The 21,373-nt window shown below is 39.6% G+C and overlaps 1 protein-coding gene across 1 annotated transcript in view; it reads left to right on the top strand.

Annotated features, from left to right (window-relative positions):
* Positions 1-21,373, top strand: part of LOC144631543 (tuberin-like) — a 59,701-nt gene that overhangs the window by 33,371 nt on the left and 4,957 nt on the right. The window contains exons 12-37 of the mRNA XM_078489989.1: positions 1,323-1,466; positions 2,050-2,193; positions 2,513-2,616; positions 2,868-2,949; positions 3,862-4,017; positions 4,479-4,538; positions 5,451-5,519; positions 6,282-6,404; positions 6,871-6,986; positions 8,314-8,404; positions 10,072-10,194; positions 10,367-10,450; positions 10,979-11,029; positions 11,408-11,514; positions 12,042-12,124; positions 12,564-12,657; positions 13,872-13,974; positions 14,389-14,639; positions 15,953-16,497; positions 17,416-17,547; positions 18,289-18,509; positions 18,816-18,873; positions 19,001-19,044; positions 19,539-19,658; positions 20,244-20,304; positions 20,755-21,255. Of these exons, the coding sequence (XP_078346115.1) occupies positions 1,323-1,466; positions 2,050-2,193; positions 2,513-2,616; positions 2,868-2,949; positions 3,862-4,017; positions 4,479-4,538; positions 5,451-5,519; positions 6,282-6,404; positions 6,871-6,986; positions 8,314-8,404; positions 10,072-10,194; positions 10,367-10,450; positions 10,979-11,029; positions 11,408-11,514; positions 12,042-12,124; positions 12,564-12,657; positions 13,872-13,974; positions 14,389-14,639; positions 15,953-16,497; positions 17,416-17,547; positions 18,289-18,509; positions 18,816-18,873; positions 19,001-19,044; positions 19,539-19,658; positions 20,244-20,304; positions 20,755-21,255 (3,667 nt within the window). The remainder of the gene's footprint in view (positions 1-1,322; positions 1,467-2,049; positions 2,194-2,512; positions 2,617-2,867; positions 2,950-3,861; positions 4,018-4,478; positions 4,539-5,450; positions 5,520-6,281; positions 6,405-6,870; positions 6,987-8,313; positions 8,405-10,071; positions 10,195-10,366; positions 10,451-10,978; positions 11,030-11,407; positions 11,515-12,041; positions 12,125-12,563; positions 12,658-13,871; positions 13,975-14,388; positions 14,640-15,952; positions 16,498-17,415; positions 17,548-18,288; positions 18,510-18,815; positions 18,874-19,000; positions 19,045-19,538; positions 19,659-20,243; positions 20,305-20,754; positions 21,256-21,373) is intronic.

Raw genomic sequence — 21,373 nt, 5'->3', positions numbered from 1 at the left:
TTTATACTTTATTTGCAGAGCTACACAGCCAAGGCTCTTCCACGAATCTTCAGATTGTTTTTTTTTTTTTACCCATAAACATCCCTACTTAAATCAAAAAAATACTTGTCAAATTTTGCCAACCCAAAAAAATCCCGAAATCGAAAAATTCAAACCCAAAAATTCCTTCAATCATCCCTGTCACTTGAAATGCCGAGTACCCCCCGCCCCTCCCCCCCCCCCTGGGTGTTTCTAATGGACAGCAAAATTCTTTTGTTTTCTGTTACAGGCCATTCAGTTCATCACTTACATATACAGGGTTGCCACAGCTCGGGAAATGGTTAAAGAAAAATATTATTTATGAAGGTCTGGGAAAAGTTGGAAATTATATTTTTGAGGGAAAATGACATTTTGAAGAAAAGTCCGGGGAAACTGGAATATAACACCGTTGATTTCATACAATGGATGGCTGGAAGAAACATTTCAGGTCAATGTGATCTCAGTGAAGTTTTTTTCTTGGAAGTGGGGGCTGGAGGCCGCTACTACATCTGACATTTCAGATATATTCGGTCAGTGAAGTTACCAGGGAAAAGTTAGGGAATTTTGAAAACTGATGTTTGTGGCAACCATGATGTATCTTTTGGCTCTTACATACATACATACTTTGTTTTATATAGGTTAAATTAAAGGCAGCCAGAGGCTGATGTGGACCTACATTAAGCTACAAGATATATTGTATAAAATTAGGCTAGAAACAATCTAAATACAATTAACAACTAAAATTACTATATTATACTATTATATATTACTATATTAAAAATATCTTAAAAATTATTCACCTGGTGTGACATAAGCTCCTTTCTGTTTGCATAAGGTTGTGTACTAAACAAGTAGCAGCCATTTTTCAATTCCTTTTAAAAGTAAAGCTTATCGAAATGCATTGACACGCCATGGTTGTATAGCTACGGCAAAGCAACTACACAACAAGTTCAGCCTCCTCCTCAGGCACCTCGATTTTCGCTGTAACAAAGCGAGAACAAAGCGAGCGCGGTGACTCCAAAACAAGAGAGAGGCGTCTGGGTACGAGGAAGCAACAAGTTGGTGCCTGTGAATATGACCCATTGTTCCAGTTAATTATTTGCAATATTTCTTTAACACATTCCCACAAGACTTGCCATTCACTTTTAAGGAGGAAAACTGTTTGGCAGCGCAAAAGAACTTCGGTTCATAACATAAAGGGAAACTAGTTGCAGGAAAATTAATAAAATTTAATTAACTCGATCATAAGGGAATTGGCAGATACCGGTATATAAAGATCATGATGATGTGCTCTTCCTGACCAGGCCCTGTCATGCCATCACAGCTTGGTGGCCCTGGAAGTGACCTTGTCATTACAAAGACTGGTGAAGAAGTATGGTCATGAGCTTCATGTAGTGGCCTGGGATGCAGTGTTAGACATCACAGAAGCTTTACAACAGCAGATTGAGGTAAACTGTGGAATGAGGGCGGTCATCACCAGTGATTATATGATTGGTTTCTGAAGAATTACGCTACCGTGGGTTTTACCACACTCCTAGCTTGGATTAATTGTGCACATCATGGGTTACCCACAAGTGTGGCTTTATCAGGGTGCTCCTAACACTTTACTTTTGTGGAGTACTTGATTGAGTAAATCCTCGTTTTCATAAACTGCAAAACAGTACCAAACGATCTATCACTTTTTCCTTATGAAAAGAAATAGTAAAAAGAGGTGTGTTATATTCATTAGTGAAGCTCGCGCTTTTCAAGAAAAAAAGCCAGACCGTTTTGTAGCCTACATGTACATGTATTTTGCAACTTACAATAGCCAAGCATAACTTGACTTTAGAAATAAAGTCTGCAAATACACAGACTGTGAGGCCGTATTGTCACCTCAGTTTCCACAGTGGAAAACGGATTTAAACTATAAACCGGTAACACATTGGTTAGACACAGAACAGCCTAATGGTTTTTACACTTTGCTGAAGAATGCATGGCCACTTGGCTTTCTGTATCACTACATACAGTTTTCTTTACTTTTCCTCTTCTCAGGTGTATAGCCAAGGAGATAATGCCCTGATAGAAAATTTTCACATCCTGTTGACCAGTATAGAAGACCTTTACGAGGCTGGAAAGTTCAATGGACCAGAGGAAAGGTTCTTTGGTTTAGTAGAGAAGAGTGCTAGTATGCGCCCTGTAAGTGTGAGAGATGTAAACTTCTGTGAGTGCAAATGACTTTAGCTGTACACTGAAAGCCAAACAACTAACTAGGTGTCAGAAAAAAGTCACTTGACTTACAATAGTGATACTTAGATACTTAAGGCTCACCAGGATTAAGTGTTAGAAGTACATGAACAGGCAAACCGACCCACCAGCTGACCAACTGTTCAACTGACCAACCAAGCGAATGGCTGACCGACTGTCCGACAAGAGCTGGCAATGTGCATTTTTGAAGTGACTATTTTGATATGGTTTATGAAATTGATAGTTTTTATTAATTGATAATTGTTTGCAGGAAAAGTCTCTTCATATCTTGGTTTCGTTCAAGGCTCAGACAGTCCATCCAGCACAAGTCGGTTGGCTCACTAACCTTCACAATCTTATGGAAAAATACTTCAGGTACAGTACTATGTACTACTGTATTTTATCTGTGACTACATGTTCAGAGTGTCAATTGCCATCAGTGGAAATAATCCATTTAAAAAGTTTTCAACCCTGTCTCAATCCTTTTCAATCTTAACAACAACCTTCTTTGCTCCTTTGTTTTCTTTATTATTGATTGATTATTTCGTTATTATCGACTTGAAGTTATTCTTTTTATGATCCTGTGTGCTCATATGAACTGAATGTTGCTGTGTTCTTTGGATCAGATATGAAATCCGCACTAGCGTCAGAGTGAAAGTCCTCACTGTGCTATCATCAGTACTCACGTCATATGGTCACTGGTACGAGGTAAGCTTAATGCTTTTAATGCACACGAGTTTTAGAAACACCTGCTAAGATCATGTTACTACATCCTACAGGACACTGCAGTTGAACCTCTAAAGACTCTAAAGAGAGCAAAATTCATATAAACTCAACCTCTGTAATATGGACACCTCACTCTTTCTAAAAGAGATCAAAATACACATAAACACTACCTCTGTAATACGGACACAATTCCACCAGCACCGTTAGATTCTTCAGTTCTTTGGCCAGGACACCAAGAAAGAAAGTTCAGCTAGTGAATCGGCCTAGTGAAACACAACCTTAGTTTAAATTTTGCTTTGGTGTTAATCTGCTTTAAAACTTCGGGTACAATGTCCAACCAATGAAACAACTATTCACTTGAGAGTTCAACATATTAGGTCTTTTATATCAGGTTCGCCTAACTATTTGCTGGTATCCATTGTATACTTTGAAGTTCACACATGGGTGGGGAGAAGTACTGTGAAAAGATGCTGTCTTACTCAATAACAAAACATAAGGAAGAGGGTGCCCAACAAAATACTGAACCATTGACTGCAAGGAACCTACAGTTTGTCAAATTGAACGTGTATGAGTTGTGTTGCTGGGAGGGGAAAAGACGACACCAAATCAAACTTAATCATTGTAAGCTTTTATTTCAAGAGAAAAAGTCGCCGACGCACCGCCAACGCACCGCTGACGCACCACCGACGCACAATTTATCCTCGGTTTATACTTGCCGACGCGTCGGCCGACAGTCGACCGACACGTTGGCCGACGCGTTGACCGACGCGTTGTTTGGATCGGATTCTTACCCTTTTCCCTGGGAAGTGACTGATGCAGACGATGATACAAGCATCATTTCTTTTAACCGTCAAACTTTACTGACTTTATTTAGTATTGTGATCGTTTCTTTAGGAAGAGCTTTTAGAGTGCGCAGTGTTACCATATCTGAACCACATTTCTGAAGACCAAGATGTAACAGTTCGGAATGTGGCAGTACAGATTCTGCTGGACCTGTGTCAGATGTGTGACTCCCAGAAATGTCAAGATTTCCTGGATATTATTGAAAAGGTAACGTTTATAAAGTTTGACTGATTCAGCTACTTTCTCCCTTTTACTCACAGAAAGTGAAAAGTAAGATAATACTGTTCTTAAAATACGTGTAACACCCAACAATACGATCGATATGATTTTCCATGTTCTGTGAACTTTCTGCATTTTTCCACGAACTTCAAGAAGACTTGACAGTGAATTGCCTGTTCTACCGTTGTATTTTATTTGTGCCTTCCAAAATTAGTTTCTTACCCGTATTTTCTCCAGTTACAAATTGTATGACGCTTGTGTACTTGCAGCAGTTGAGATCTTTAAATAAGTTTTCGTGTCGCTTGGCGAATCGAAAGCCAAGCGCATCTAGGCTGCGTATAGATGAAAGTTAGAGATAACTGCACTTTGGCTGAGGCTTTAGAACTGTTTGGTGATTGGCACTGAAAACAAGTCAGCCAATTCGCTTAAACACTACGTCTTCATTTCAGGTTCTCAGCAGACACGTGGAGCTACAAGGAAAACACCTTCCACTTGAGCAGCAGCAACAGGTGATCGACTTAAATCTTAACTTCAAACTTATTCCGAACGTGGTCATTCTGTTGTTATTGCAAAATGTGCTTGCTCGCTTATTTAAAATTCTGGTCTCAAAATTGGTTAACCTAAAAGGAGACCATTCCAGAAGGTTTTTTAGTTTTTCAATAGTGACAAAAATTCGATACTCTTAATAAACATGTAGCTTTAAAGCGAATGATTTGCAACTCTCTTTTTGTTTTTCCCGATTCCTTGTTTATGAAAAAGTTGTCGCCCTGTCACAGTATGTTTACCTGGACACGGTTGTCCAAAGGATGGAATAGCGTACTTTGCTTTGTCAACACTTATCCACAGGATAGCGATTTAAGATGGTTTCCGCACAATTTTCGAGCAATACAGGCAAAATTAAAGTTACCAAAAAGACCTCTTAGCATGGCAACAGTTTTAGTACAGCTAACAAAAACCTGCAAAAATTTAGCACTCAAGCTGACCCCGCGAGAGAAAAATGGATTTGAAGTTGTCTTTATTTCAGTTAAAACGGACGTCTTGCGCTAGTTCAAAACAAAATGGCGCGCGTTTAATACATTTTTTTCGACGTTTGACTTTAATTTTCTCGAGAATGCTTTAGAATTTAATTGCGGGGTCACTAAGACAAATGAATTTCGATGAGATCTTTTAAATAGTATACAAAATGTTGCCGTGCAATGAGTAGATTTTTGGTACTTAATTTTCGCACTCATTGCTCGAACTTTCAGCGGAATCCGTCTTAACTCGTAACAATTACAGAGAATTATTTATAATATTGCACCATGATCGTTTGAGTTCAAACTTTGATATTGAAAAAAGTGGCGGGGCTCATTATTTGAAGTGGTTACGACTAACTCTCAGTAACTTAAATTTCTTGTTTTGTTTTCATCCTCGATTTGCAGTTGCTGCAAGAGGAAAAAGAGTTAAAAGATGTAAAGACAGCGGTCAATGGATTGGTAGAGGTCTTTAAGGTGGGAACACGTTTTTTTTTTGTTTCTTCCTAACCCACTTGGGTAATGTTCAGTAAACTCTTGTACAACCGGTATACGAAGAGTTGGTTATGTTTATCGTCCAATCAAAATTCCGTATGCAAGAGAACTCACGTGAAGTAGGACAAATGGACATGTCGCCAGAAATGCATTGGGTTATTTTGAAGTGGGGGTTTTCCAACCAGTGGGGTTCAAATGAGCGTTTCCGTGCAAGAGGATTGGGCCTGAATCTCAGTAAGAAATGAATAAAAACTTTATGACAAAAAAGTAAATCTGGCAAGTTTGATGATATAGTACCTATCTTAAGATGCTAATATTACTCTGAAGTCACTGAAGATTTTCAGCAACATTTTCAAGTGCAACAATATTTATATTATGTTTTCACAGTTACAAACGTATTCCAAATCACTTTTCACCTCCAAAGTTTCTTTCCACCTCCTCCTTTCTGTCGACTAATATAAAAGGTTAATGCATATAGTACAACTATACTAGTGCAAAATTCTTTCATAAATTGTAAAGTTGTTGTTCTATTTTCGAAACCTTCCCCACAGCAGTTTAGAATATAGAGACTAGGGATAGAGAGGAGGATGCTGGAAAAACATAGACCAATTGTTGGCAAAAGGATGAAGTGGCCCAAGACGGTTGGCCGGGAGGGAGGGGGGGGGCATAGTTCTCTCGTTGAGTTGCATTGAAGACTAATCTAGAGATAACAGCAACCAAAATATTTAATTGATTTGTCCACAGCTCAAGTTGTTTCGTTTACCGCACGGTCATGCTGTTCGAACGTTTGAACTGTTGGTTTCTCACATGAAGGCACACTATTACCATGGTTACAGTACCTACATTGCTAGTGTCATCAGAAACTTGGTATGTTATACTTTTTTTCTCCAAAAAGGTACCATGTAATATATAACACTTAATAACTGATCCCGTGGAAAACTAGTTTCCCTACGCGGAGACCGAGCTAAACATTGAGATTCTCGGGAAACAAAATAAACTGGTTTCCTGAGGGACCAGTCATAAGTGATTTGTAACAAAGCACAACGAAGTGCGACGTGCGGTCGTCGTCAACACTCGCGGATAGCTGTGCACGGCTCCCGGCTGTGACGTCATAGATGTTGCAATGTTGCCCGCTCAAACACTTTTGGCGGGAAACAGTTTAATTGTCAGATGTCAAAATATGGTGTTTTTCTAACCAGTGTAAAGTTATCCTCAATTCGAAAAACCTGCAAAATCTTCTGAACTAAATGTAGAAGTTACAAAAAACATCATAATTAACGATAAAGAAACTGACATGATTAAAAGCTCACAATTCAATGTCTTCATCTTCTAGGCGTTTGAGTGCTTCCTGAGTTTGCGGTGTGACTCCAGTTTACGGCTTGGTTTATATAACGCCAGTGAAGAGGAAGACACCTCAAAGTTTAGTCCTTACTTTACGTGTTTGCAGAGGTAAGCCCTTCTACATGCATGTGGCGAAAAAATAAAAAGGCCATTCTCGTGGAAGTATCTGAACAGTTTACCAGGTTTTTTTGTTCAATAGTGAAGTATGAAGTGTTGAGAACCCCATGCAGATGAACATGGTGAATTAAGTTCATTTTTTCGACGTTTTTGCTTGTTTACAAGCAAAAATGGTAGAATAGGGGTTAGTAGACAAAATTTGGAACCACATATTTGTAAACTCTCAAGGGACTTTTTTAATTTCTCAAGGGACTGTTTTAATTTCTCAAGGGATTACTTTCCGCTGTGGGTGATCACTTGCGATTTCGTGGAAAAAACGTGACTTGTCACATTTACAAACGTTATATAACAATTTTAAAAGTGACATGTCAGCTTTCTTATCTCAACGCACGTGTGTCTGAAAGGCGATCTATAAAAAGCGTCGCACAAACAATGGATTGCGTAACTAAAACACGAATAAATAATCACTAGCACTTACATCGCGTTGAGAGCAATGTTGCATGAATCGGCTTTACAACATGCGATCGTATCTACGCACTTCGAGTGGAATTTCAGTCAAAGACAGCAAAATTCTTTCGTATTTCATCTTCAAATATAATTCGAAAGCATTCACTGTATATGTGGCTTTTGTTTAATCCTGGGTCTTGATATCCGACCCTCGCCGAGCCTAGACAAAACGCAGCTTGAGTGTAACGATTTGTTTACGCAATGTTTTCTCCGACAGTAGTCGGAAATATCCGTATTTTTTTTCGTGCTTTTTCATGGAGCAATCGTAACGATACGGCCTTGAACACATTGAACGGCGGTCTACCTATAACAATTCAAATATAGCGTCGCAAAAACAAAGCGTCGAACGCATATTTTGCTGTTTCATTTCCGTAATCGACTGCCTCGAAAGGTCCTTGCAGTTTTAAAGTATAGAATTGTCAGATCTCGCTGAAATTTGCACTGTTTATTTGTGTAATGTTAAGGAATATGTGTATAAATACCCGGCGCGAACGAGCCATTTTTGACAAAATTATATGGCTGCATTTCCTCCGCGAAGATAGGAAATTGTTAAATTAAACTACAAAGATACTGTAATGATAAGTTTGAAGAACAATGCACAGGATAAACCTTCGACTCATACTTCATGCAAAAACGTCGATATCTCGAAGAGACTTTGATCATTTAAACATTTTTGAACATCGCCAGACCCCATTTTGGATGTGGACAGGAAAAAACCCCGAAAATAACCCATATGACGGGGCACCAGAAAGTAATGTTTACTCTCCAAAAGTAAAGACCTCTGTGGTGAATAGTATTTGTTTTATTTCAGCGATTCTGACACCAAGACCTCAACATCTTCACATCTTGGTGTGATACCTTATTCAGACGTTTTTCAAGTTATTCTGAACTGTCTACAGTATGTAAGTAGTACTTCAACATTTTGCCACCTTTTTATCTTTCTTTTAACCGTTTGTTGGCTACGACGAAATTTAAAGTGCAATTTGCCCAAAAGTGTAGTGGAATGATTATGGGGTATTCTTGCCAAATCTTTTCTTAAGAGCTGGATAATCATCAAAAAATCGTTAATTTCATCTTCGTTAATAGAAACATCGGTTGTAATCATTCACAGTCATTTACGCCAGGCCAGAACTTCAAAATTCTGAAACTGAAATGGAGTGCCGCAAAATATGTTATTAAGAGGAAATCCGCCAGGACTTCGAGTAGTTATTGGACAAAATTATGTACCAAAACTATTTACACCTGATTGCAAGCTTTTGTGTTACTGCTTCAAATATCTTATCGAAAGAAATCTTTTCTAACAACACCACACATCGAAAACACATTTTGAAGTTCCGCTGAATTCCACTGAATTGCTTAAAAGATGTAAGCTTTTGCCCATAGCTTGTGAACTTTAAATATCATTTTCTCAGACTCTGATAAGAAATTGTTGTACCAGAATTATTTCTACCTTATTGCAAACTTTTTTGTTACTGCTTCAAATATCTTATCAAAAGAAATCTTTTCTAACAACACCACACATCGAAAACGCATTTTGAAGTTCCGCTGAATTCCACTGAATCGCTTAAGGCGACTTCACAAAATGGCTACACGTGAGATTTTGCCCATACCTTGTAAACTTTAAAATTCATTTTCTCAGACTCTGATAAGAAATTGTTGTTGGTGTTATCACGGATAATTACTTACATCTTTACCTTTTATTAAGGGTAGGAAATAACGCAATAGGATTTAAATTATTCTGGAAATTGATTTTTGTCCAACTTTAATAAATATTACTCGACTTCCTAGTGGATTCCGTCTTAAATTTTTTTTCACATAGTGCAAAAAATTTTTTCAGTAGGTTATTGATTTTCATCACCCACTCGGCTGTTTCACTGCGTTTTATATGCTTTAAGTAAAAAAGCCATCTCAGTCCTGTAAATCGAATCAAAAAAATGAGTAAATGCTACTCAAACGACATCGTGTTAGGTATGTTACGTCGTAGTCTCCTTCGCAGCCCTTATTTGGATCGTCACACAATGCTTCTCCCTGTTGTGGAGGGAGCGTTGCATGACAAGCCCAAACAACGGCTGCGAAGGGGACTGAAGCATCGACAACATGAAGGCTCAAGAAATTCACGGATAATTGCTTTCCATGCTCAATTGCACTTTCATCTTGAATCCATACATACACCTAATTGCAATAAGGTTGTCATAGAAAAAAGGAAAAAGAAAAAAGGCAAATAAGAAATAATTAGGGACATTAAGCCTTATAATAAGCGCATGCATGAAATTAATTCGTACAAATGGCCTCAAAATGCATCAATTTACGAACAAAACAATTTATCTTGTTATAGCATAAACAAGTGGTCTCAAAGTGTACAGATTAAAACTCGTGAGTTTTCTGTAAATGCTACCAGTTATGAAACGCTAATTTTAATTAGCGTAGTTAATTAAAATTAGCGTAGTTTCATAACTGGTAGCATTTACAGAAAACTCACGAGTTTTAAAAATGCGAGAGCATAATCTTTATGTTAGTTGAAAGCTCCGCAAAGTGTGTTATATTCTTTCCGCGACTGGTTATTTTGCAGGAGTGGGACTGGACAGTACTGGAGCATGTTTTGATTGCACTACCCGAGGTCCTACAAAATAAGAGCCTTATTCTGTCAGCCAATCCTGCCTTGAACACCATGACAGCAGTACTCTGCCACATGGTAAGTCTGAGTCTTTTACGCCAAGATGTTTTCCCTGAAGTGACCAGAGCCTTTTTGTCCTATGCCCTGTTGAATTTATTGGCGAAAAATACAGAGAATCTGTCATTTCAGTTCTCTTACGATTGAGTAGTTTTCGCATCACTTATCCATGAATGTGTTATTCGATCCACAGGTTTCAGACCCTTCATGTATCATTGATCTGCGTCGTGTTCCTCACGGTGTTGGCAGAGCAGGATTACAAGCTTTGATATTTCCAGTGAGTATCAGCTCCTAAAGACTCTTAAACCGCACAGCATACGGTATGTAGACGCATACCAGTAAGATGCCAACAGATATCGAATAAACTGATAATTTCGTGCGATTGCATTGGCTGAAGTGGATAACTGGGCTATATATTTCCCATGTTATGGAGGGCACAGCCGTTATAATTCATGAGTTATTTATTTCCCGCTGAGACATGTGCTAGAGCAGTTTTCAATTGAGAGTTGTAAAACCAAAAGCAAGATAATTACTCTAAATCACTTTGCCCAGTTACAGAGGACACAAATAATCCAATGATCCAATCAAAATTCGAAGCATGAAGCTGGCGCGAAGCGCGGGAAAACGTCCCCAGCGAGTCACGATTGGTTTCGGGTTTAGCTCTGATTGGATGAGAAAGTGGCGGGAGTTTTTTTTAAACCAATCACAAAACGTAGAAATGCAAAACCAAAGTAAACGCGAATTACTTTCGACACTCAAGTAAAAAATCGCACTAATCTAGGTCAAATTGATTCTTTACTTACAGGTTTTAACAGTTCTTGCTACATATCACTCCAGCTTGGACAGAGGGCGACAGGTAAGGCTTGTGTTTTGCCTTTGTCTGTATTGTAATCAATGATATATCAATTTACATCCGTGCTATTGTTAGCCATCCTCACTTCCTAATAGGTTCCTGCCATTTGTCGAGACAATCCAAACTTAAATATCCGAGGGTTAATCCTTTGTTGAAGCAAATAACAGAATTCTGGGTTGTTTGAGCGCTCTTAAATCTGGGATTAAGAAGTTTAACCCTTGAGGAGTAGAAGTTGTAATTGGAAAGATAACTTATTTGTTGTCTGTCTTCCAGAAAATAGTTTTTAATCAGTTGCCCGTAATGAATTGCTCTCACTTCTTATGAAACACATTCATAACGTTTTTTTTTAATAGATAACATTTACTGCTTGGTCTCTCGTAGTTTGAGTTAGTGAAGACGTTAGAACTGGGTTTAGTAACCAAGTGTGCTGTCCTGTGTGTTTCGTCATTGACTCTGTGTACCATGGAAATGCAGGCAGTGATGAAAAGGTGAGCCAGTCACGAGACACTATATAAATACACCACTGTCAGTAGTCCCTTGCTTGGGGATGGAAAGGAAACACTGGGGAACGAGAGGGGGAGGGTAAGGGCTAGGGGTAAGGGAAGGGAGGGTAGGGAGCGATCTTCCTCACCAGACCATTCTAAATCTAGAGCGATATTTCAGGGTTTTCACGCTTGAGATGGTAACAAGGCGCTGTATACCAATGCCACACAGCCACCTAGTAGACGGATGTAGCTTATGTAAACGTGGGCCGTGTATAGAAACACTTACCTACGCATATTGACCAGTAGTAACCGGTATTCTTTCTTTTTTCATGTTTTGCTTTCCGTTACAATAGAATAATTTTACTAGTTTCTCTCCTGTGTAAACGGTATTCTTTCTTTTTTCATGTTTTGCTTTCCGTTACTATAGAATAATTTTACTAGTTTCTCTCAGGTGTTTTTTTATGTTACTTTATCAAAAATTCAAGTTTCACTTTTCTGTTTTCTGTTTGATTTTTTCCTCTTGTTCTCAGTCTTCTGCCAGCCCTTTTAGTCCGGCTGACTCAGATTTCTGCTACGGTTTCCATGGCAGCACCTATGCTAGAGTTTCTCTCAGGTGAGTCTTATTACCTTCTTACGTGTGATAGTTAACGTAGCCCTGAGTAAAGAGGTTTAACTATAGTACACTACATTGAATACTAAGGAAGTGCAAACATTTTGCATTTTCAAATCCAAAGGAAGGTCCGCACTCAAACTTAACTGGCCCATGCACTGCCCACAACACAAAAACCCCAGCCAGTCCTTGAACCCGGACTGCTCGATCTCGAGTCCAACCCAAGTTCAACGGAGGTGGCGGTAGAAGCCTTATATGTGACCATAGAAATGAAAACTGTGAGGCATTACTCTTATGTGGTCCCAATTTGAACTTTGACATGGTAAGAAATACACACACACATAGACGCACAAAACGCGACCCAGCCTCTTTAAGCTTAAACATGATGGTTGCAATTCATGGATACTTGTAAGTCTGTTTGTTTGTTTGTTTGTTTTGACAGGCTTGGTTCACTTGCCTCATTTGTACGCTAGTTTCCAGGACAGTCAGTACAAAAGCGTGTTCGCCATTTGTCTGCCTTACACTGATCCTTTTAAGTAAGCGATTTCATTATTTTAAATTCTATTTGTCAGGGTTTGCATTGTCCATTAGAGCAGTTTTCGATTGAGTGTCGTAAAATCAAAACCAAAGTAACTACTCTGGCAAATAACAAAGGACGTAGAGCAACCCATTGTCCAATCAAAACTCGAAGCAATTACACGAAGCGCGGAAAAAAATTGAGCGAGCAAGTTACGATTGGTTTTGGTTTTACTTGCGATTGGTTTTTGTTTTACTTCTGATTGGTTGAGAAATTGGCGCGAGATTTTTAAGCCAATCATTGAGCGTAGTAATGCAAAACAAAAGTAAACGCAAATTACTTTCGACACTCAAGTGAAAATCGCTCTATACTCAATTGCTATTTGTGCCGGATGTCACATAAGGTCGGTGGACTTTGGAAGTTAGCTTGCCGACTGGAGTAGTTTGTTCTTCATTTCTGGATTATCGTTGGGTTTCCAGTATGGACACAACAAAATCGTAACTAGATCGTAAGAATCCCATTCGAAATTGTTTGGTTTTGTAGAACAGTATTCTACAAATAACCATTAGCAAAAGAGATTTTGTGAAGCATATACATGCGAAAATAATAGTTATCTGTCGACGGTTCATTTGTAAGTGAGGACTATTCAAGGACGTTGGCTTGGGTTCGTGTTTAAATTGGCAAGGCATTTACCGTGATGATTCGATTTAGCGCCCGGGGCGCTTATTTACTTTTGGCACCTCGGGAGGGTGCTTATTTGAGACTGGGTGCTTATTCGGGACAGGACGCTTATTTAATTTTTTGAGAAACAACCAAATGTTCAAAACAAAACTTTAATAAATATTACAACAACTAACAACAACAGAAACTGTAATAGTAACAAATTGTTGAAAGTTCAGTTACTTTTAAAAGAATTGTTCATTTTAGCAGTAAATATCCATTTTACGAATTTATCTATTCGACGTCGATGACCTCAGTAGGGGCAATTATCCACAATGGGGTTCTTATTAGAATAGGGGGGCTTATAAAAATGGGGGCGCTTATTGACAAAAACACATTCGAAAGGGCGCGCTTTTTCGGAAGGGGGCGCTTATTGGAAGGAGGGCGCTAAATCGAATTATTACGGTATTGCAGCATGGAATTTCTTAGATATGGGTTACAAAGGTTTTATAATGATCTTCAATGTTTGGAACATTAAAGCCTCGTTTTAAATTCACATTTCTTTCGCCACAGATATTCTCAGTACACCGTGACACTTGCCTATCACGTGATCGCCGCGTGGTTCGTGCGATCACGTGTGGCTTACCGCAAAGCATTTGTTGGATTTGTGAGCAAGGTGAGAGAGAGAGACTTGACATCAGAGCTCAATCAGATGCCCCTATGCATACGAAATGGCATGTTAATTAGAAACCTGAAGTACAAAATTTTAAGTTAAGTTCGTTTGAACCTGAATTTGTAAGAATTTTGTTGTCAAAAATTTTTCCAAGCCAAGTGATTGAGTGTGGGGGTTATATGACGTAGAAACCTGTATAGATGGGAATTGCTCGGTCATATGTAACAATTGCCCGTCTAAGGCCATGAACACAATTAGAACCACTCCAAAGTCAAAAATGTCATTTTAGAGGCGCTTTGAACATAGAAATACAACTCAAATCAATACTTCGAAGGTGATAACATTAGCCAAGTAGATTTTTTTAATTTATCATTTTGAAACCAAGCGAAACCTCTAAGGTCATTCTTTTTGTTATAGGGTCTTAAATCAAGTGCTATAATCCCGGAGCGTTATGACTCTAGACCAGACAGCCCTGCTTTAGCAGCATCCAGATCCCGTAGTGGAAGCTGCACCAATCAGCCCTCACCCCAGGTCCTTCATCGGTCTAATTCGCCCGTTGTTCACAAGGAGACTGACGCTGCGTGCGAGCTGCATTCCGAGATGAGTGAAGTGTGTATGGACATGATGGCCAGATACACATTTGCTCCTTGTATGTCACAGCCGAACAGGTCAGAATTGTGACACTCTTGTGATTGTCTTGTAGTAAGGCTAAAGTATGTTCCAATCATACGGATTATTAAAATATTTCGTTATCAAATATTTTGTTCCCGGAAATATTAGCTTGTCAAGCTACTCTGAAATTCGAGCTAAAATAAAGTTGATGATGATGATGATGATGATGATGATGATGATGACGATGATGATGATCGGAAGAATCAGTAGGTTCAGACAGATACTGTCTAAGAGTACCTCTGCTTCACTTGAGTTAGATGCTTGCTGAGTAAAGAAGCCTGTGAGTTTCCTGGCCAGCAACAAAACACAAAGATCTCGGCTAAGCTCGAACCTATCCTCACTGGATTCAGAGTCCTGCTGGTCACTGCGTCTCCCACAATTTCTTTTGTATCCATTACACACTGTCAAGGCCAATTGATTCTCTGTGCAACAGTTATTTATGAACTAACTGGCGAATAACCAAATTATTCGAGCACTGTTTATTAACAAGTTCCATTTCCTGTAACTGTCAACATTGTCCCTGTCGATGTAGTTTTCACTGGGCGTAAGTACAAGCATAAGCACAAGCACCAATATCTAAGAAGAACGAACAGGCTTATCTTGTTCTTCTTATGTTGTCTTTGCATGGCTTGTCCACGCTTGTGCTTATGCCCAGCGAAAACACGCCATACTACTTTATAAAATCTTACCTCCAAAAACACCGATATAGTTAGAATACAGTCAGGTACAGTCGAAGCTCTCGTAAGCGGACACCCTCGGGACGCGAAAAAAGTGTCCGTAACTGGAGCTGACCGCTTACGAGAATGGTTCTCGTAAGCGGCCACTAGAGGTGTGGGAGATATATGGCCGCTTACGGGAGCTTGCCCAGCTTACAATAACCGGACGAACGTGGATGACGACAAAACAAGCTCTGAAATATGGAACTGTAATTACTGTAAATCATTGTGACGAACGGCGATGTGAAGTTGATTGATAGAAAATCAAGATACAGAGGTTGTTAACAGGATTTTCTTTGGGTTGTCCGCTTACGGGAGCTTAAAAACAACGAAAAAGTCTAAGTCGTAATCTCAGAAAGTGTCCGCGGCCGCTTACGGGAATGTCCGCTTACGAGAATGTAAAAATACAGAGTTTGTATGGGAGTTACATCGGGGTTTCAAACAAGGCGGCCGTAAGAAGTGCTGTCCGCTTACGAGAGTGTCCGTTAAGAGAGCTTCGACTGTATAAGCGTACAGTGACACTTGCAGTAAGATTTTCTACATCCAAAAAATTAACACGATCGAGTTTTAAATATATTACATTCAAAATGTAGGACTAAAGCTGTGGAGTTCATGCTGGCCAATGGTCACTCACGGACCTGGATGATCGCTAACACTATTGTGACGATAACCACTTCTGGTACGTACATTGGGCTGGATGGCGTGTGTGACAACTGTCTGGCACTGAGACAAAGGACTACGAATGTTACACACAAAGAAAAGTCAAAAGCTGATACAAATGTCAAACAGAGGAACATTGCATCAGATGGTTCGACAGAGGATTCTGCTTCCCAGACTTCCAGTGACCAAACACATGACGCAGCAGAGCAGAGCAGCAGCGAGGGATCCGTGAAGCCCGATACTCCAAAGACAAAAGAGATTCGCAGCAGCACTGTTTCTGACCGACGGCACAGCGAGCCGTTTGTTCCTATCAATCCACAGAACTGTCAGTGTGTGTGCCAAGGTTGGGCCGAAATCTTTATCCGTCGACCCAGCGGAAATATCTCTTGGATCATGCGCATTCAGAATAGGGCTACGTCACCATGTTTGGATGGTGACGTCAGTACTGCTGTTGTGGACGATCCTCAAATTGGTGACTGTGAGTTGTTGTTTTTTTTTTTACCACCTGGAAACTCTTTTTATAGTAATTTCAGTAAACATTTTCAACTCAATGACAGTATTCTACTTTCTTTTTCCCCTTCCCAGATTTTCCTCAAATGATTTAGTGTCTTGTTCGAAAACGCTTTTGATGTTACAAAATTTGTGCTGATTTAAAGCTAAGAAAATTGTTTTCTTAATCTGGCACCATGTGTAGTATATTTTCATGTTCATACTTGTCGGTGGATTGTTCGCTTTGTTCAGTTTACATGAATGTCTTTTGAACCGAACAAACAACAAGCCAAAGAGGTCGTTTAGAAAGAAGTAGTGTTTATACGTCAGTAGTGGAATAATATTTCGACGGGCCAACTGTACGTGGTAGCAAGTCTAATGTCCAGGACCACTTTTCTTTGGAAAGTGTTATTATAAGTGGAACGAGTCTTGCAATGAAGGCAGTGATCAGATCATATCATACATCGCTTTTATTCAGTCTCCTGTGGATCTGCTGATGTTTGTTAAATTAATGGGACTGTGTCAGGGATTTTAGTAAAATTTAGGCATGGGGAATGAGCATCAAATTCAGCGAAAAATAAAAATAACTTCTCAAAACAGTGAAGGGACATTTGAATAACACAGCAAATACAAAAGGAGGTACGGATGCCCAAAAGTGACGAAGATTTAAACGGATTACGATATGGGTTTTTGAAATGTTGTTGGGCTGAACAGTTTTCAAAGTTAATCTTGTTTGCTTGTAACTTTGAATTATAATGCCCAGGAGACACTTTTGGTTGCAACGAAACTGTGGTTTTGTCATTTAGATCCAGAGAAGTAATTTCTTTTCAAAAAGTGAGTTTCTTAATAACATAAACTAACTCAGCCGTGACACAGTCCCTTTAAGCTTTTTTTCTTTTCTGTTTAGTTTTATCTCCACATAGTGAAAAGCACGGAGAGGTCCTGAGCACCAGTACGGATAGTGGCTCTGTTATTGTTGACATGGTGCAACGAATCAAAACCCCAGAGGGGATGGGTGGAGTCACATCGTATGACACAGGTTTGTCATTCAGTATATCCATGGGAACTTTCATTTTATGGAATTAGTGATTCCTTTAGTTACTGGGTGTTCTTTGTTACGGTTGTGGTCAAGCCGAAGATCCATATTTCGGGAAGAAACCGCAAAAAAACAACAAAAATACTAACATTAACCCCACCTAAACAGCAATGTCCATTAAAAGGCAGAAATCCCCACTCCCACCATATGCTATCTATTGAGGCGTTCCAATATTTATCATGCGAGGGAGTTTCCCCTCCCCCTCTCCGTGGGCCGTGTATAAGAAGTTTGATCACAAGTCACTTCTAATTATAAGCATTTACTTTTCCATTTGTCTTACGTTTATTCGGTAAAAAGTCCTTTATTTGATGAGAATTTCGACAGTATTAATTAACGGAATCTGTCAGAGATGTTGCTCATTAACTTGACGTATTTCCATGGCACTTTGCGGACAAGACATCTTTAGGAGTGCACGTGTTCTCGCTAGTTTTTGGTTGGATGATAACAATCGGTAACCCTCCGAAGACTTCTACAAGGCTATGGATTAACAAAAAAAAATTAAAAAGTCCCTTGAGAGTTAACAAGAATGTGGTTCCAAATTTTGTCCCACATAACTGCTATTCTCCTACTTTCGCTTGTAAACAAGGAAAAAAAGTCGAAAAAATGAAACTTGTTTCTCCAGCTGGGCATCCCTGTGTCATAGAACTCTCAATTTCCTAACGTTCCTTTTTCTTTTGTCAATAGCACATGAAAAATCCCTCCCTATTCCTGGCTGGCAGCTTGACAGTACTGATGGAGAAAATACCCTTGGACCTCCTCAGCTAGACCCCCTCCTATTCTACTCGCCAGCCGGAAGCACGTCCACTCCACCAAGCACACCTGCGGGGTCCGTGGACTCTGAGTTCTTTGAAGGAAGGGACAGGCTTCTTAGCAGGAGTCCTAGGAAGGGACCTAATGTTTTTACGGTGAGTTTTGAAACTGTCTGCTGGTTTCTGCTTTGACAGCACGATGCCTTGTACCTTTTGAGCAGGCAGCATTTTAGTGTGGATCTACTTTCTGTTTGATGTTGTTCTAATAACAAAAATTATTTCCAACTAAACTTAACAATGGAGCTGTCAATGATATTCTATAGTCACTGCATGACCTTTATATAAGATTTGACTTGAACGATTTACCACTTAACAACTATGATGGAAACTGCTGTCACTCATTGATTTTTAAACAAATATTCTACGAAATGTATTGTTTCGTTGGTCCTTCTTGCACTTCAGATGAGAGAGTCGGAATGCTCTGACGTAGCTGGAAGTTTGGACACCACTCCAACTGAGGGTAAAGTAATTTATTGTTCTCCAAGCCGCTCTGTTTAAGTTAACGTTATCAGTTTTTTTTCATTTGTTCCATCCATCTGCCAATGAATAGGAAATTCATTTTAAGATCGTTTTCCCTTAATTTACAGATGTCCCTCCCAGCAAGACCAGAAAACAGATGCACTTTGAAAAGGTAAAAAAATACACTTGTTTTACAGTGATCATAACAGTTTGCTGCGACGATGTACGTTTCTTACTGTTACTAATTTTGTTAAGGACGCTCTTTTGAATCCAATTTTCGTACAATCTGGAAATGCCATTGAAGATCCACGTCCGACTGTAAAACTCCTTTTATCTTCACATTGTGTTCCAAAAGTCGTGAAACAAGTTGCATCACTTCCATTGCATCATGTCACCTACTGCGCAACAATTACTATTACAACGGTTGTGGAAAGTCAAATTCAACTCTACTAGCAAGGAGTGTAACATTTTATGCAATTTTCCTCTCAGTTAATAAGAGATGCGGTACAAGTTGTATGATAGTTTCCCAGTGTAACAAGTCCTTTTAAGGACTTGAGTTGTAGCCAAATGTCCTGTCAACTCCTTGCAGTTCATGCACAGTTTAGCCTTAGCAATATCTAGCAAGGCTCAAGCACTTCTCTCATTTCTTTTCTGTTTCCATTTCAGCCTGAACTGGGTGTCTCCCCCGCTGACCATTTCACAGTCTCCTCTCTCCCAGGACTGAGTCACCTGGAACAAAGGAGAAGAGACGAAACCAGATATCTCTCGTCATCCGAGATGTACCGGGTAAGATAGCTCGACTGAAAAAGGCAGTCATTTGAAATGAAAACTTATTTGGGAAGAGTATTTTATCTCTGAGTTTCTTAAACTGATTAATAATTCAAACTAAAGTTGTCCGACGTTTCGATGTAGCTAACATCATTTTCAAGGTAAAGCGTTGTATCGCTGACATTAGCTACATCGAAACGACGGACAACTTTAGTTTTAATATTTCTATTGAAGTTTTTCAGTAAACCGTTGATTAATAATTCATCTAATTAAAACAAAGAAAATCAAAACCGTGAAGGAGGTTTGGATATCCGGTCTTAATTAGCTTAGATTTTTACAATTGTATTTCTCTGTCTACTCCGTAGTTTTTGTTTCGATTGTGAAGATATATCAAACACTCGAGACAGTGTTTCATCGGCTATCCAAACACCTCGAATTTCGTCAAAAATACTCCTCCGCGCGTCGTATTTTCAACTCTCTTCTCGGTGCTTGAATATGCCGATAAAACACTGTCTCTTGCGTTTGATATATTACATGAAAAAGACTTCATTGTTTTTGTGTTGTTGTCGGAGTGTTTATGGTGATATCTGCCTTTCTGTGCAGCTTGCAAGTGACGAGGAGAGTGTACAGTCACTCAATGTTGAAGACAGTGCGGACCACACTGGTAAGAAACGTTTACCAATTGTAGAGCAGAACCTCAGCCCAAGACAATCACAGCTAATAACTAACACTGAAGGGAATCGAACTAAAACTACTCACACTACAATTCTTCACTTTTACTTTCTAAGGGTTGGCCTGTACGCATTATGCCGCAATTTCCCCATATACCAGGGGCGCGACATGTGATTGGCTTTCCCAGATCAAGTTCAGTAATATAACTCAGTATTTACCAGACGACAAAGTTACTGCTCAAAGTTCTCTTTAAATTGGTGAATAAAATGGAGGAGACAATTTTTCCCTAGCCCCTTGATTAGATACCCTAATTTTCTTATGTTAGGGTATACCCATGGGTTTACCTGCAGATCCCCGAGGTACGAGCGTTCTGTATTGCCCCTTTCTCCACCTTCCCCCTCTTCTAAGAAAAATTACTGATCCTCGTTGTTCTCGATTTCAGGAGACCACCAAAAGATGGAGACTCCAGAAACAGAAGCGTCTCAACATCGTACAGTCAGCCCGGCCAAGAAAGCAGAGAGGCCAAAATCCCTCAACGTTGAGCCTCCGGTGATAAGGGAAAGCCCTGAGTTTGCTTTAGACAGAGTATTCACTGAACAGGAAAAATTACATTTTACTACGAGTCTCGATTCCGGCGCAAACAGAAGTCACCACATTCCCTCGCGCTCACCACGTTCCCCACGGGGACATGCGCAAGACCCGGGCCCTAGTGCCCAGGCTCTTAAGAAAGTCAAGTTGAAGAAGTCTTCAAGTATCAGTTCACCAATTAGAAGTAGAAGAGATTTGGATCATTCAGAGCATTCCCCATTTACCTCTCCTCGCCAGGGAAGAAGCGTGAAGAGCAAGGAAGCTGAGGATAGGCATGGTTATACGAACAGCGTCGGCGATCCGAAGAAAAGTACGTCATCACCGGAGTTGTCTTCACCACCCGCATTCCCTAAAGGTAACTATGGTAACAAAGTTCTTACTGTGTTCTAAGTGTATCGCGACAAAGCTTTTTTTTTACTATAAAGTGTGTAAAGAAGTGACGTGCATGATATTTCAGTACACAATACCATTGG

Source organism: Oculina patagonica, chromosome 12 (assembly GCF_052425735.1).
Source record: "Oculina patagonica isolate OP01 chromosome 12, crgOcupat, whole genome shotgun sequence".
Taxonomy (NCBI): domain Eukaryota; kingdom Metazoa; phylum Cnidaria; class Anthozoa; order Scleractinia; family Oculinidae; genus Oculina; species Oculina patagonica.
Note: the sequence above shows the minus strand (reverse complement) of the source record. Positions and strands in the feature narration are given on the sequence as shown.